Source organism: Nicotiana sylvestris, chromosome 11, assembly GCF_000393655.2.
Source record: "Nicotiana sylvestris chromosome 11, ASM39365v2, whole genome shotgun sequence".
Taxonomy (NCBI): Eukaryota; Viridiplantae; Streptophyta; class Magnoliopsida; order Solanales; family Solanaceae; genus Nicotiana; species Nicotiana sylvestris.
The window spans coordinates 19,849,617-19,863,264 of record NC_091067.1 but is presented as its reverse complement, the minus strand read 5'-3'; the positions used below and the strand labels follow the sequence as shown (position 1 = coordinate 19,863,264).

General features: G+C 37.4%; 1 protein-coding gene and 1 long non-coding RNA gene across 5 annotated transcripts; both read left to right on the top strand.

The window, feature by feature from the left end:
• Positions 1 to 2,031: 2,031 nt before the first annotated feature.
• Positions 2,032 to 7,988, top strand: LOC104244674 (ATPase GET3B-like). Its single transcript, XM_070160961.1, has 12 exons — positions 2,032 to 2,089; positions 3,246 to 3,453; positions 3,536 to 3,598; positions 3,695 to 3,805; positions 4,458 to 4,532; positions 4,641 to 4,709; positions 4,788 to 4,862; positions 5,105 to 5,173; positions 5,252 to 5,350; positions 6,112 to 6,246; positions 7,441 to 7,686; positions 7,830 to 7,988. Exons 2-12 carry the CDS (start codon positions 3,289 to 3,291, stop codon positions 7,986 to 7,988), a joined length of 1,266 nt encoding a protein of 421 aa, XP_070017062.1. The 5' UTR covers positions 2,032 to 2,089; positions 3,246 to 3,288.
• Positions 7,989 to 8,085: 97 nt separating this feature from the next.
• Positions 8,086 to 10,847, top strand: LOC138882298 (uncharacterized). Of its 4 annotated transcripts, none has more exons than XR_011403802.1 (5): positions 8,086 to 8,215; positions 9,320 to 9,850; positions 9,967 to 10,261; positions 10,338 to 10,417; positions 10,503 to 10,847. It is a non-coding gene; the product is annotated as an uncharacterized lncRNA (long non-coding RNA). The 4 variants fall into 4 exon arrangements; XR_011403801.1 differs by lacking the exon at positions 8,086 to 8,215 and having other exon boundaries at positions 8,549 to 9,482; positions 9,572 to 9,850; XR_011403800.1 differs by lacking the exon at positions 8,086 to 8,215 and having other exon boundaries at positions 8,549 to 9,850; positions 9,967 to 10,035; positions 10,107 to 10,261.
• The last annotated feature ends 2,801 nt before the right edge of the window (positions 10,848 to 13,648 follow it).

Genomic DNA, 13,648 nt, shown 5'->3' with positions numbered 1-13,648 from the left:
ATAGTAAATGACCCTGCGCTCGTCATTAAGCGCGTGTCTCACCTCAATATAGCACTACGTTGTGCAATCCGGGTTTCAAACACTCAAGACATCATTTACAATTACTACTCACCTCAAGCCGGCCAAAACTCTAGCTCGCTATGCCTTTGCCTCTCAAATCGACCTCCTCGCGCGTCGAATCTGACCAAAACCACAACGAATACGTCACAATATGCTAAGGGAACAAAACCCAATAGACATTAATCAAAAAACATCAAAAATCCCGAAATTGGCGGATTCCGAGCCCCTGGCCCACTTCTCGAAACTCAGAAATTTTCATATCAACGGATTCCTTATCTCGCCACGAGTTCGTACATATCAAAATCACAAGAATCGGAGTTCAGTTGACCCCTCAAATCCCCATTCTTAACTCTCTTAAGTTCAAGCCCTAACCTCCATTTTTAATCCTTGATTCCTTAGTTTTTTAGTCTTAATTCATGTAATAACACCTTAGAATTGTGTTTTAGGTTCAGAAATCCTTACCTCAATGAAGTCCCTTGATTTCCCTCTTCAAAATCGCTCATAAACCGCCAAGTCCGAAGTTAGAAATGAGAAACCCTTCAAAATTCGCGAAGATGAACTTAAATACCTTCAGATGCGGTTGACACTCTGCATCTGCGGAACTTCATTAAGTCCCGCTTGGCCATATCTGCGGTCCAATAGCCGCATCTGTGGCTCCGTAGGTGCGGCTCCCTATCCGCATATGCGGTCCAGCCTAGCCTTCCCCTTTTCCTCTTCTGCGACTTCCACTCCGCATATACGACACCGTACCTGCGACCCCTTTTCCGCAGGTGCGGAAATACCAGCAACAACAGAAATTCTGCAACATTACAAGTCCAAAACTCCCCGATCGCCATCCAAAATCACCCCGAGGCCCCGAGACCTCAACCAAAAGCACCAACACATCCTAAGACATTAACCAAACTTGTTCCAATCATCAAAACACCTCAGACAATACTAAAACCATTAAATTACCTCAAATCCAAGCCTAAGTTCTTCAAAAACTTCCGAAACTCGCATTTGATAAAAAACCCAATCAAATCACCTCCGAATAATCTAAAATTTTACACGCACATCGCAAATCACCTAACGAAGCTACTGCAACTCTCGAAATTCCATTCCGACCCTCGGATCAAAATCTCACCTACCAACCAGAAATCACCAAAATACTAACTTCGCCAAAACAAGCTAATTTCTACACCGGACCTCCAAAACCACTTCCGATCGCGCTCCTAAGTCACAAACCATCCCCCGAAACTAACCGAATCACCGAAAATCACATCCGAGCCCTATAACTCATAAGTCAACATCCAGTTGACTTTTCCAAACCAAACCTTCCTTAAGAGACTAGGTGTCTCATTTCCTACCAAAACCAATCCGAATCGACTCGATCACACCAAATACAGATAATGAAGCATGCAGAAACATAAAAAATGGGGGAAACGGGGTGATAACTCATGAGACGACGGGCCGGGTCGTCACAAAAATTCCTCATTGAGGGTTTTTTTTTACGAGTTTTTAACTTATATATACCGACATGTGTAAAGAAGCTTTTATATTATTAGATCATTTAAAAAATACTTATATGTAACCCTTCGTAAATAATGAAATCTTAAAAATTAGACAAATTACTTGTTAAACTTAGAAGAGATACAGAATTTTACATGGGAGTGAATAGGAGAAACTTTATTTGCTCAATTGACAACTTGGGAGATCAATGTTAATATCCAAATATGTTCCAAGACCAAAGTTAACATCCAACAAAAGCAAAAAATTATAATTTTGACCCTATCTTCTTTTCAAAGTCTCCAAAACACCACAAAACAAATTTTGTTCCACCATCACACTCTTTCTTCCTTAGGTTGCTGCAAAATAAGCTTTAACCTGAAACAGAATCGGTATAGCCGTATAGCCATGGCCATGAATTCTTTTTTTCATCATCAAACTACAAAAACCAATTTATATTTTTCTTTAATGAAGTACAGTAAAAGAAGCTAGAGTTCTTTTTCAACAAGTTTCAACTCAAAACCTTTCACATCCCCATATCAAGGTAACCCTCCATTATAAAGTTGATATTTTTAATGCCTTTTAATTTTTTTTCATTGGGTAATTTGATCAAACATGTGTTGCTTCTATTTATCAATGCTTCTTATATCTGCATATGAGTGTTGGAATATTAAGGTATGCAGTTGAACTTTATTACTAATTGCTTTAGGACTCGGGTATTTTAGGTAAATATGCATTTGTTTTAGGCTGTTATGTCACACGGGTAATCCCTTGTTATGCCTCTGTTGATCTATATAGGAGATACATATTAGTTGAGAATATGTTTTAGACGTTTGCACTTTTACTGTATGTCCTATGCTTTCTCGGAGTGGTTTAGCTTTTCATAGATTTATCCATTTATAAAATATACGATCTTCTAATAGTTTTTATTTATATTTTGCATAATATAGGCATGAGATGAATTTAAATGGTGTAAATTGGTCAATGAGAATTCATACAGCCGACCCCAACTTATTTGGGACTAAGGAGTAGTAGTTGTTGTTTGTTGTTCTAGTGTGTGCCAAAAAAATGTAAGTAGCGTTCCATAAAACAGAAGGGCATCCTGATGCACAAAGCATCATACATTCACACAAGGTCCGGAAAAGGGCCGCACCCCAAAGGGTATGATGTAGAAAACCTACCTTAATGCAACCATTAGTGTTCCATGTTACATAAAAAGACCTTTTTTCCCACAATGAATTCAGACTTGAAAAATGCAAATGCCAAGGAGTGATTCAACTTTGTCAATTATTTCTCAAAAGAGAAGCCAGTAGTCCTGATTCTACTTAGGTATTTGTGTGAGACCAACAGTGGAAGATTTGTGGAACCCCATCTTTAAAGCCAATTCAACATTAAAAACCCTGCTTTTTTAGTTTGTTTGTATCTTCTCTATGCATTCTGTCGACTCCACCCGAGTTCTAACGACAAGTTATACTATATCTAGTGTAGCTATTGATTGTTAAGACTTAAGACAAATATGTGTGAAACAAGAATCCGCACAGCTACTTTTGCATATAACAGTAAACAGTAAATGCCAACTTGAATCCTTAAAAAAAGAGCATGAGTTCACGTTTTCTTGACATTACACAGAATAATGTTTAAGATGTTTTATAAAGAACAACTTTGTGATTGTTTTAAGTTCCTCTTATCTTTGTAGTAAGATCGGTTACAACTCCCACTGAAGCTTTTGTTGGCTTCAATGAGATGGTTCGGTGGACACAGCGGAAGTATTTCATGTTAGGCGGGAAAGGAGGGGTTGGGAAGACTAGCTGTGCTGCTTCTCTGGCAGTAAAATTTGCAAATCATGGTCACCCGACTCTTGTTGTTTCAACTGACCCTGCCCACTCTTTGAGTGATTCGTTTGATCAGGTAACTGCTATGTACTTCTCTTCTAAAATTGTTCCAAAAGAGGGTAAAAGTTAATGTATTTATTATTTTGTGTTTTCTGTAGGATTTGACTGGAGGGGCACTTGTTCCGGTTCAAGGAGTGGATTCTCCATTATATGCACTAGAGGTATATCTCTTTCTTATGATTGTGATACTGGTACTTAGAGCAAGTATCCACTTGTTTAAGACAAATATATCATATAGTAAACTATTGTTCAAATAGATAAACCCTGAGAAAACAAGGGAAGAGCTCCGTGCTACAAGCGAACTACAAGGTGGCAGAGGTGTCAAAGATTTTATGGACAGCATGGGTCTCGGAATGCTTGCTGAGCAGGTGACAGCACAAGCAAAATATTTCATTTTTTTTCTTTTCCAAATAAATCCCTCTCATTTCATTTGGTTTTAACTGTGCGTGCCTAGTCTTGGTTTCTCGCTTTCTCCTCGTTTCCTACTCCCTCTGTTCCCTTTACTTGTCCAGTTTGCATTTTGCACTCCCCTTAAGAAAGCATTAGTTAGGTGTTTATTTTACTAAATTATCCTTATTAATGGTATTATGGAAATCTAAATTTGACTACTGCTACTCCAATTAATTTGGGAAATAGTTACATACTGATTAGGGTAAAATTGGAAAAATATAATTAATTCTCGATTTGCTAAGGTGGACAAGTAAAAGGGAAAATCTATTTATAGTATACTGATACTGGACAAGTACAAGGGAACTGAGGGAGTATTACACAACTACCAATTTAGCTGTGTCTGATTTAATCATAGTTCTTTAAGCAATTCACCATGTCTCTTGTTGTTGTTTCAATTGGTAAAGCCTCTAAACTCGACATTACATGTTAAGGTCAGGTTCAAGTTTATTTCTCTATTGCAGCAGTTGAAAGAGCAACTGTTAAATAAAAATTGATTTTGGCAATCGGCAAAGTACGATGTTCGCAAGATTCCTTGTGGTATCTGACTCTGCTCTTATTAACTTGTGATAGTTGGGAGAACTAAAACTTGGAGAGCTGTTGGACACTCCTCCACCTGGTCTAGATGAGGCTATTGCAATTTCCAAGGCATGTATAGTGATTGTTTGATGCTGTTTTTAGTATTAATACTCCACATAAACAACTGTCTTATTGTTGTCTTATTCCAGTCTCTTTGACCATAGGATGGTTCTGCAGGTCATGCAGTTTCTTGATTCAAAAGACTATAGTAGCTTTTCTCGCATAGTTTTTGACACAGCCCCAATGGTGAGTTGAAAGAAATTGGCTTAATTGTAAAATTTGTTCTCTGGGCTTAAAGTTTGCATTTACATGTTGATACTGCAGGGGCACACACTTGGACTACTATCACTTCCAGACTTCTTGGATGCATCAATAGGCAAGATGATGAAGGCAAATACTGTTATGCTACTAGGACATTATAGGTTATTTCTTCCATCAAAAATTGTTTCCATGTTTAAGAATGAGAACCCTCAAGCCGATACGTCTTTCTTCTCCTCTGAGCCATAACTTATTCCAGTGGTTTTAGCATGTATAAATGTGAAACTTTGTGACAGTCCTTTCATTTCGAGTTTGTCAAGCAGAGTATTACTTTTGGGCACTTCAGCATTATAAGTACTATTTCGTGTGTCACAGCTTAAAAGAAAATAGCATCAGCAACTTCAGCTTTAAAATCCATGTTAAACAAGGCGGAGCCACAAGAAAATGCTGCTGTAAGCATTAAAGTTGCAATACTAGCTTTCCTGCTGTGCTAATTACTTTGCATTGAGCATCATTTCTTTTCACTGCAGAGTGACAAGCTTGAGCAATTAAGGGAGAGGATGGCAAAAGTTCGAGTTCTTTTCCGTGATTCAGCAACTACAGAGTTTATCATTGTGACAATCCCCACCGTAATGCGCCAAATTCCTTGTCTTCTTATTTTAACTTATTAAGAGCTAGGCAGCATAACCCACTGGGTGCAAACAATTTCTGAGGGCCATCGGACTGGGTAAAACCTGAATTAACCGTGGTGGTGCACTTGCGGGAAACTCCTTGCCGAGGGCCTGTGCACCCCCGGGAATAGTCGGGGCTCGAAGAGACTCGGACACCCGGTGCAAATCAAAAAAAAAAGAGCTAGGCAGCATAAGTTTGCAACAAATGAGTTCTCTAACTTTAGCGTCCAATCATAAATAGCATCCCCCAGCTCTTTGTGCATTCATCTTAATCCTTCTATATCACGTGGTGGGAAGATAAGATTGTACAACTTTCGTTGGGGTCTATCTTAGATAAGATGAGTGCAGCTAATTGCTGCATAATTATCTTTCTGTGCTGCTCACCTTCTTTTTAGGGCTTTTCATAATACTTGGAGCACTAGATAAGCAAGTATGCTGCCCTGTGGTATCGTTTATGCTTATTTTTTTATTGTCTTGGAGGCCAGTGTCATTTCTATTATATTTGCTTCTCAAGTATTATTATCAGGATTTCCTTGCTCAGTTAAACACATTTGCCTGTAGTACCTCTACCGCTCTATGTGTACTTATGGGAAACTGATCAATATGAATTGACCCAAACATCTATCATGTAGGACAAGCTATTCTTTGCCTGTGCTTGCAACTTCTTTTTGAAAAATTGTTGAGTGACCTCTTTGTGGGAAAAAAAACATTCTGTACAGGTTATGGCAGCAAATGGGTCTTCACGGCTCTGTGCATCCTTGAAGAAGGAAACTGTCCCAGTAAGAAGACTTATTGTCAACCAAGTCCTACCTCCGTCTACATCAGATTGCAAGTTCTGCGTGATGAGAAGAAAGGTTCTAGCGAAAAATATTCTGATTCATCCCATATCTCCAATTAGTGAATGGTTGATTCTGATCCAAATGATTTCTCTTTTTTAAGTTAAATCCTTCACAATTATACTGCTAACCGAGATTTTTCTTTTGTGAAGTATTAACCTAAGTTACATAAAAGAATACCCTGTGCACAGGATTTGCAGGAGATTCCCTTGCATATCTTTTTTGCATCACCTGGACGTACGTACTAAAGGAAGTTGAGCTAGGTGTCCGAATTTCTAATAGGGAATAAATTTCTTTTGAATCGTTTCTGTGTCAAACCATTGATATATCTCAGTTATTGAGCAAACAAGATGTAATTCTTTTTAAAAAGACCCTGTAGATACCCTTTTCGGAGAAGTTAGGGAAGAAGGCATGGAAATCCTGAATGTACACTTCCACCATGTGTATGTTTCATTGTTCCCAGATGTCCTCTTCAATGAGGTTTTAGGGGAAACACATTGGTTCTGTTGTCTTCAGCTTTATGGAAATGCTAACTGTTTCATAACTTGTCGTATGGTGGGTTCCGCCAAGTTTTTTCCATGTGTCACATTATCCTTTAATTTCTACATCTGCAACTTTTAACAAACTTTGCAGGAGAAAAGTTACTCATGACCAAACCAATACATCATAAATCAAGCATGCTTTGATTTCATTACGGGGCACTGAGAGCTACTATATGTTATAACAGAAATAGGATGCCAGATTGGAGATTCACAAATGAAAATGTGCTTGGCGTTGATAAAGGAAGTGGCATTTATTCTTTAACTTGAATCCAAGTAATATGAATGTTGATTTAGATTAGGCTGATGTTGTATGCTGTTACATAGAGAGTGTAAAACGAGAAGATTAGAAGAGAAAAATTACTAGGATTTCTGGGTATTTTCTCTCTCTCACGGGAAGTTATTCTGTCTTATGGTACCTTTCCTGATGCAAATTTCAGTCATTTAACAAATGGCCCAAATTTATCTGTCATATAAGGGGTTTATATCATGACAAGATGTCAACACAAACCAATCTAATCCTTTACATCTATATTATAATCTTATAAGTGCAAATTCAAGAACTTGAAACTTTTAGCTTGAATTAGAAACTGCATTATACTATGAATCTCTAATTTCCCTGATCTTCTCTTGCATAGTTTTGCTGATGTCTCAGTTGTTCTATACGTTACAGGATCAGATGCGTGCTCTTGATATGATCACTAAAGATCCAGAGTTAGCAAGTTTAAAGATAATCCAAGCACCATTGGTTGATATGGAGATAAGGGGCGTCGCTGGACTAAAATTCTTTGGTGATATGGTTTGGAATTTTGTTCCAAAAGTAGTTGTATTTTACAATAGTAGGCATTCTAGTTATAGATTTCTGAACATTTTAGGAGTGAAAAATATTCTTCATCCTTTTTCGGGTAGGGGTCGGGGGGTTGGGGAGGGGGAGGTCGAGGGGGAGGGGGAGGTCCTAGTTAGGCTTCATCATTACTCTAACTAGGCATTTTACCGGGGAAACGTATTTTTTTTTCAATGAGGCAACAGTAGTTAAAAGTTTTGTTATTTCTTTGGCGGCAGATCATTTTGTTAGTTCTTACCGTTACCCACCCTTACCCCCCCTGCTGTTTAACTCAACTATTCGATTGTATGGCTTTTGATACATTGCATGAATTCCTACTTCTTAGAAGGGGAACACAGGCACCTTTCCGTCAACGTGTGTTTCCTTGCATTTTCTAATTTGTCTGTGGGCATTTATGTAATTTCAATAACTCCCAACTCAACCTTATCGCTGACTCTTTCTGCTGCTGGCCAACGCGTGGACTCCTATTTTTTCAATCTGCCTAACTTAACTGAGTGTTATTGTAGAACACTATATGAAAGTTCTGAATCTCTTTGGCCACCTCTCGACGATCTCTGCTTTCTCTCGCTTTACTGGGTTTTCATCTTCAAGCAGTTATTTACTGGTGTGTTTCTCCACTGCTGCTTCTTTCATGTTTAATAAAATGTTGAAAACTTAGTGCCGTAGTTTTAATGGTACTAATTTGTTAATCTCCTCAAATATGAATCTTCTGTTGAAAGGTGTTCCCCTGTAATTTCAACGTTGACCCGTGATGTTGCCACTTTAGATATTGTTTTACCCTTTTGTTGTGCGTTGTCTTCCCTCAATTTTCCTTTCACAGGTAAAGTGGGTAAGTACAACAAATTTTTTGTTAGTTATTCCCAAATTACAGTGTAATATTATGTTACATCTAAAATTTAATATTTTACTTATAAATATAGTGTAATTTTTGTAATATTTCAACCCCTAACAGAAGGTGACTTTGCCCCCGGAGATCCACAAAGATAAAGATGAAAGGGGCGTACAATGTTAGTAATAAAATATAATATCTCGTGAACACACCTAAACAAATGGGTCCGCTGTTTCATTTAGTCACATGTGTCCCTGTCATAGTAATAACAAATGATGGACTATGCATACGTGGGTGGGCTTTGAAAATGCCTATGAAGTTCCCTTCATCTATAAAATTATTTGATGGCAACAAACGTTATAATACTGAAAACCAAGGACAAAATATAAAAGTTTAAGTGGTATGACGCCAAACTCCTATCAGCAAAACATGTTCCTTAGGCACTTTATATATTGGAGAATTAAATATGATGTAATGCCACTATCAGATGATTTAATTGCTGACAATAATTTCTTAATGCACTAACTACGGTGACACGCAAGTCATTTGAAGATAAATCTTAGCTTACACCTGCAATTTAAGACCAACACCTGTAAATTTTGTTGACACTTGTGCACAACATGGCATAATTTTCTTAACAGTCACAGGCAAACTTGGGCTCTCTAAATAATCTTCTGCTTTCATTCTTCCTTCACTGTGTTTCACTTTTCAGCTACACTGTAAGTTTTAACCCCAAAACCAAGGTACTCCATTCATATACTTTTTAATGTTCTTAAAGCTAAGTTTAATTATCCCCATCGTTATGTCTAATATTCAATCTTTTTCTTTATATAATTCCTCACGCTCAATTACTTTGTCCTATAATTTCATTCCTAACAGGTTGTAAGATACTCAAAAAATGGAGCAGCGATATACCATCCATGAAATAACGCCATTTACTAGAGATTGCACTTGTAAAATACAAGTTGTTGACAAAATCCGACCCAAAATTAGCAGAGATCACCGGGTGCACTTTCAAACAACCATCGTCCACGACGAAAATGTAAGTTCACAAACATCTCAACTACATAGTAATAAGCTTCTACCATATCTGTAAAGACGTTCTCCATGTTAGATATTAACAAATTGCAGGAAGACCAAATCTCTGCATCATAACATATGGTCCTGAAGTCCCACATTATGACAACATATTCAAATATTTCCACACATACCTCAGCTCAACAGCTAAAGTTAGGGAACCGTCACATTTTGCAATACTCATGCACAGATTCGAATGGGTCGTCGATACCTTCAGTATTGTCGAAGAAGTTATAGAGAACAGTGAAGAAGAATCAATGTTATCGTTGCCTACGAAATTAAACATAGTGTGCTTTGCCGATATCGAGAAACAGATTCCAGGAGATGAATTCGGTAAACAAACACCACTTTATACTACTTCATTTTTATCGTAAAGAAACTACGCTTCTTCATTATCAAATTTAAATAGTTGCATTCAACTTTTATACCTGCATACTTTTCTAAAGCAGACTTGGTGGCAGTTGTGGCAAATTGCGGTATCATGAAATGATTTCAGAAGTTATTCTCATAGACGACAAGTAAGTAATATACACTTTAACTACCCCTAACAACAAAATATGTATTTAACACTGCATCCTTAATATCATAGGAAAAAATCTTTTCTGTTTACTATATGAGGAGAATTAGCTGACAACGATGGAACTCACTGCATCAACTACATAGATATCCTGTTGTTGTTGTTGTTGTTGTTGCAAAACGAATAGCTGCTTGCAAAACGAATAGTTGTTTCTAACTTTAAACAAGGTATTCCCAAGTTACTTTTTATCACACATGTAGATTTATGTTTAGATTTATTCATTAACAAGTATATGATATGCAGAGGTCCGACTAACAACTAAGGCTCAATTCCTCGATCTTTATGGACACTTTGTACCCGCATGCAGCAAAGTTAATGAATTGGTAGATTTTATTTGCACACCTATACGTTCTATTTTTAATACCATATTCTCCAAAAAAACCCACAATATCTACTATTACATTGCAGGGCAAAGAACAACAAGCATATGCTAATTGAATACACTCTCAAAAGTACATCAGAATTGTCGAAACAGAAAATATTGCACCTTTTGAAGATTGTTAGATTAACAATCGTGGGGCGAGAACAACATTAGCGTACCTGTCAACGTAGCAGAAGAATTGTTGAACTCATCACCGAAACAATTGCCCCAAATTGAACTTTGAATCACTAGGAAACAAAGTTAGTCTTCCACCAATTAGATGCTCTTACTTGTGTGTGTTCTTCGTTGGGAGAAGAAGAGAGTGAGAGAAAATTCTTGAGTTTGAGAAAAAACTTACGCTCTTTTGTTTTGTATTATCTCATTCAGGTAAATAGGGAGAGTAATAGCGGTTTTAGGAAGATAACCCACTTTTGCACGTTCAGTTTAGTGGGTGTTTGTGCTTTAGTGGTAACTTCCCTTTAACCTCTTTCCCTTATCTCTCCTAACCGGGTCGGGTCAGTCCACATGAAGCGACCCATGACCCATAATCCAACATCTCCCACTTCGCTCATAGTGGGCTAGACCGATGTCTTTAACACACTTTTTATACTAGCAAATAGTTGATGCGACCTGCGAGCACAAAGAGCTTTAAAATTCCAAAACCAATTAAAGGTTGTACTAAAGCTCTATAAAGAAATCCAATCACATATGGAAAGGATTCACTACTAACATGAGGATATTATTACTCGCAATACCCCCGACATCATTCTCTATTGCAGTAGCTACTTATTCGATCCCTCATCCTCAAAAGAGGCAAACTCGAGTTCTCATATAACATTGTATCCACAATTACACCTAATACCCTCATGGTAAGTGTAATGGTCGACCTATGAATACAAGTTAAATTACTAATATTTTAGTCGTCTTCCCTTTCTACTCGAATCTTTCCATTCCAAATCAACTGCTTTCCTAGACATGCACTGCACTGATGAATCACTCATGGCTATTAGTAACATGCTAAAGTAGCAACACTGATTGACACTTCAAGAAACAGTAAAAGGTCAAAGGGTATTCCAATAAAAGTTAATGTAGCTTCTTTGGGATCTCACACAATGAAGAAGCAGAGATTCATTCTTTCATTATCCCATGGTCGATAGCACACGTGGTATGAAACACATGTCACAGTGTTCTCACCCTATATTGGCGCGTGTGTCTTATTATTTTAATCATCCAACACCGTACAGAATTTGGTCTAGACACCTCCAAATGTCTAACCTGAGTTTCTCACTTTAATAATCCTCAAACCCTCATCTTAGAGAAACTTCCATCTGGCTTACAAAATAAGTCATAATCGAATTGTAAAATTCGTAAGCTATCAAGAATAACCTTTACAAGTAAATATAACCCCACATTATCCAAGGTTTTATAAGGTCTCATCTCTTCACGATTCTTAACGTAAGAGGCGATTGCTCGTGTGAGAGAGCCAATCTCGCGACTTGTTCGACACACTTTATTAACAAAATATTCATCACATGCATACGAGATATAAGCACAAATTCAAGAGTCAAATATTGATGAGTGTATTATAATACTTAAGTCGTTTTACAATACATAAATATATTCATATCCTTCGCAAACCTAGAGCCATAACATGTTTCTCAAACAGGTCTCTAGATATCGCCTTTGCAAAAGGATCAGCTATCATGCTTCGCGTAGGAATGTACTATAAATTTATCTCTCCACTTGCTACCATGTCTCTTACAAAGTTATACTTGATGTCAATATGTTTGGTCTTGCTGTGATACTTTGGATCTTTTGTATATGCAATAGCCGCTTGACTATCACAATATAGAGTCATGACACCCTGATAGTTCTTTGCAATATCCAAATGTTCAAAGAATCTCTTCAACCAAATAGCTTCTTGTACTGTAGACGCATAAGCTACGAACTCAGCTTCCATTGTTGAAAGGACTGTACAGGTTTGTTTTTTACTTTTCCATGATATAGCACCACTATTAAGTAAGAAGGCATAACCGAATGTTGATTTTCTATCATTCCAATCACCAGCCCAATCAGTATCTGTATATCCTCTCAAGTATAAATCATTTCCACTATAACATAGTGAATAATTTGCAGTTCCTTTTAGGTATCTAAAAATTCTCTTCACAGCTTTCCAATGATCTCTTCCAGGATTGGATTGATACCTGCTAACCAGACCTACAACATAACAAATGTCTGGGCGAGTACACATCATAGCGTACATCAAGCTCCCGACAACACTTGAATATGGAACTTGAGACATGTCTTCCTTTTCATTTTCAGTCTTAAGACACATTTCAAGGCTTAAAGTTTCACCTCTTGCTATAGGAGTATCCATGGATTTGCAACTATTCATGCGAAAACGCTCCAAGATTTTCCTTATATAAGTTTCTTGAGATAGACTCAATAACTTTTTGGAACAGTCTCTTTGGTTCTTAACTCCAAAGATATAGTCTACCTCGCCCATATCTTTCATGTCAAATGACTTTAAAAGCCATGACTTGACAGTTTTCAAATACTCCAAATTATTTTCGGCCAATAAAATATCGTCTACATAAAGAGAAAGAATTACAAACATTCCATTGGACTTCTTTACATAAATGCAATGGCCTTCATCGATCATGGTGAAATCATGTGAGATCACCTCCTTGTGAAATCTCAAATACCATTGCCTTGAAGATTGCTTCAGGCCATAAATAGATCTTTTCAATTTACAGGCCTTCTTTTCTTGGCCTTTAACGATGAAGCCTACAGGTTGTTCCATGTAGATTTCTTTGTTTAGTTATCCATTGAGAAAAGCTATTTTCACGTCCATTTGATGTAATTCCAAATCCAAACGTGCAACAATAGCCAAAAGTAAGCAAATTGAGGTAAACTTCACAACTAGTGAAAATGTTTCCTCATATTCTATTCCAGCTTCTTGAGTAAAGCCTTTTGCCACCAATCGTGCCTTGTATCTTTCTATTGACCCATCACTTTGTGTTTAACTTTGAGAACCCATTTGTTCCCAATGGCTCTACGCCCAGGCGGAATATTGACTAGATCCCAGACTTTGTTGGTTTTTATGGACTCTAATTCTTCTTTCATTGCTTTCATACACTCATCTTTTCCAGGGCTTGATAAAGCCTCAGTCACAGACTTTGGCTCATCCATT

Excerpts from the sequence above, each read along its gene's own strand:
- LOC104244674 (XM_070160961.1), top strand. The coding sequence starts at position 3,289 with ATGGTTCGGTGGACACAGCGGAAGTATTTCATGTTAGGCGGGAAAGGA. Across the intron at positions 5,174-5,251 it reads AGCCACAAGAAAATGCTGCT|AGTGACAAGCTTGAGCAATT; the intron begins GTAAGCATTAAA and ends TTTTCACTGCAG. Across the intron at positions 7,687-7,829 it reads TTTCGGGTAGGGGTCGGGGG|ATCATTTTGTTAGTTCTTAC; the intron begins GTTGGGGAGGGG and ends CTTTGGCGGCAG.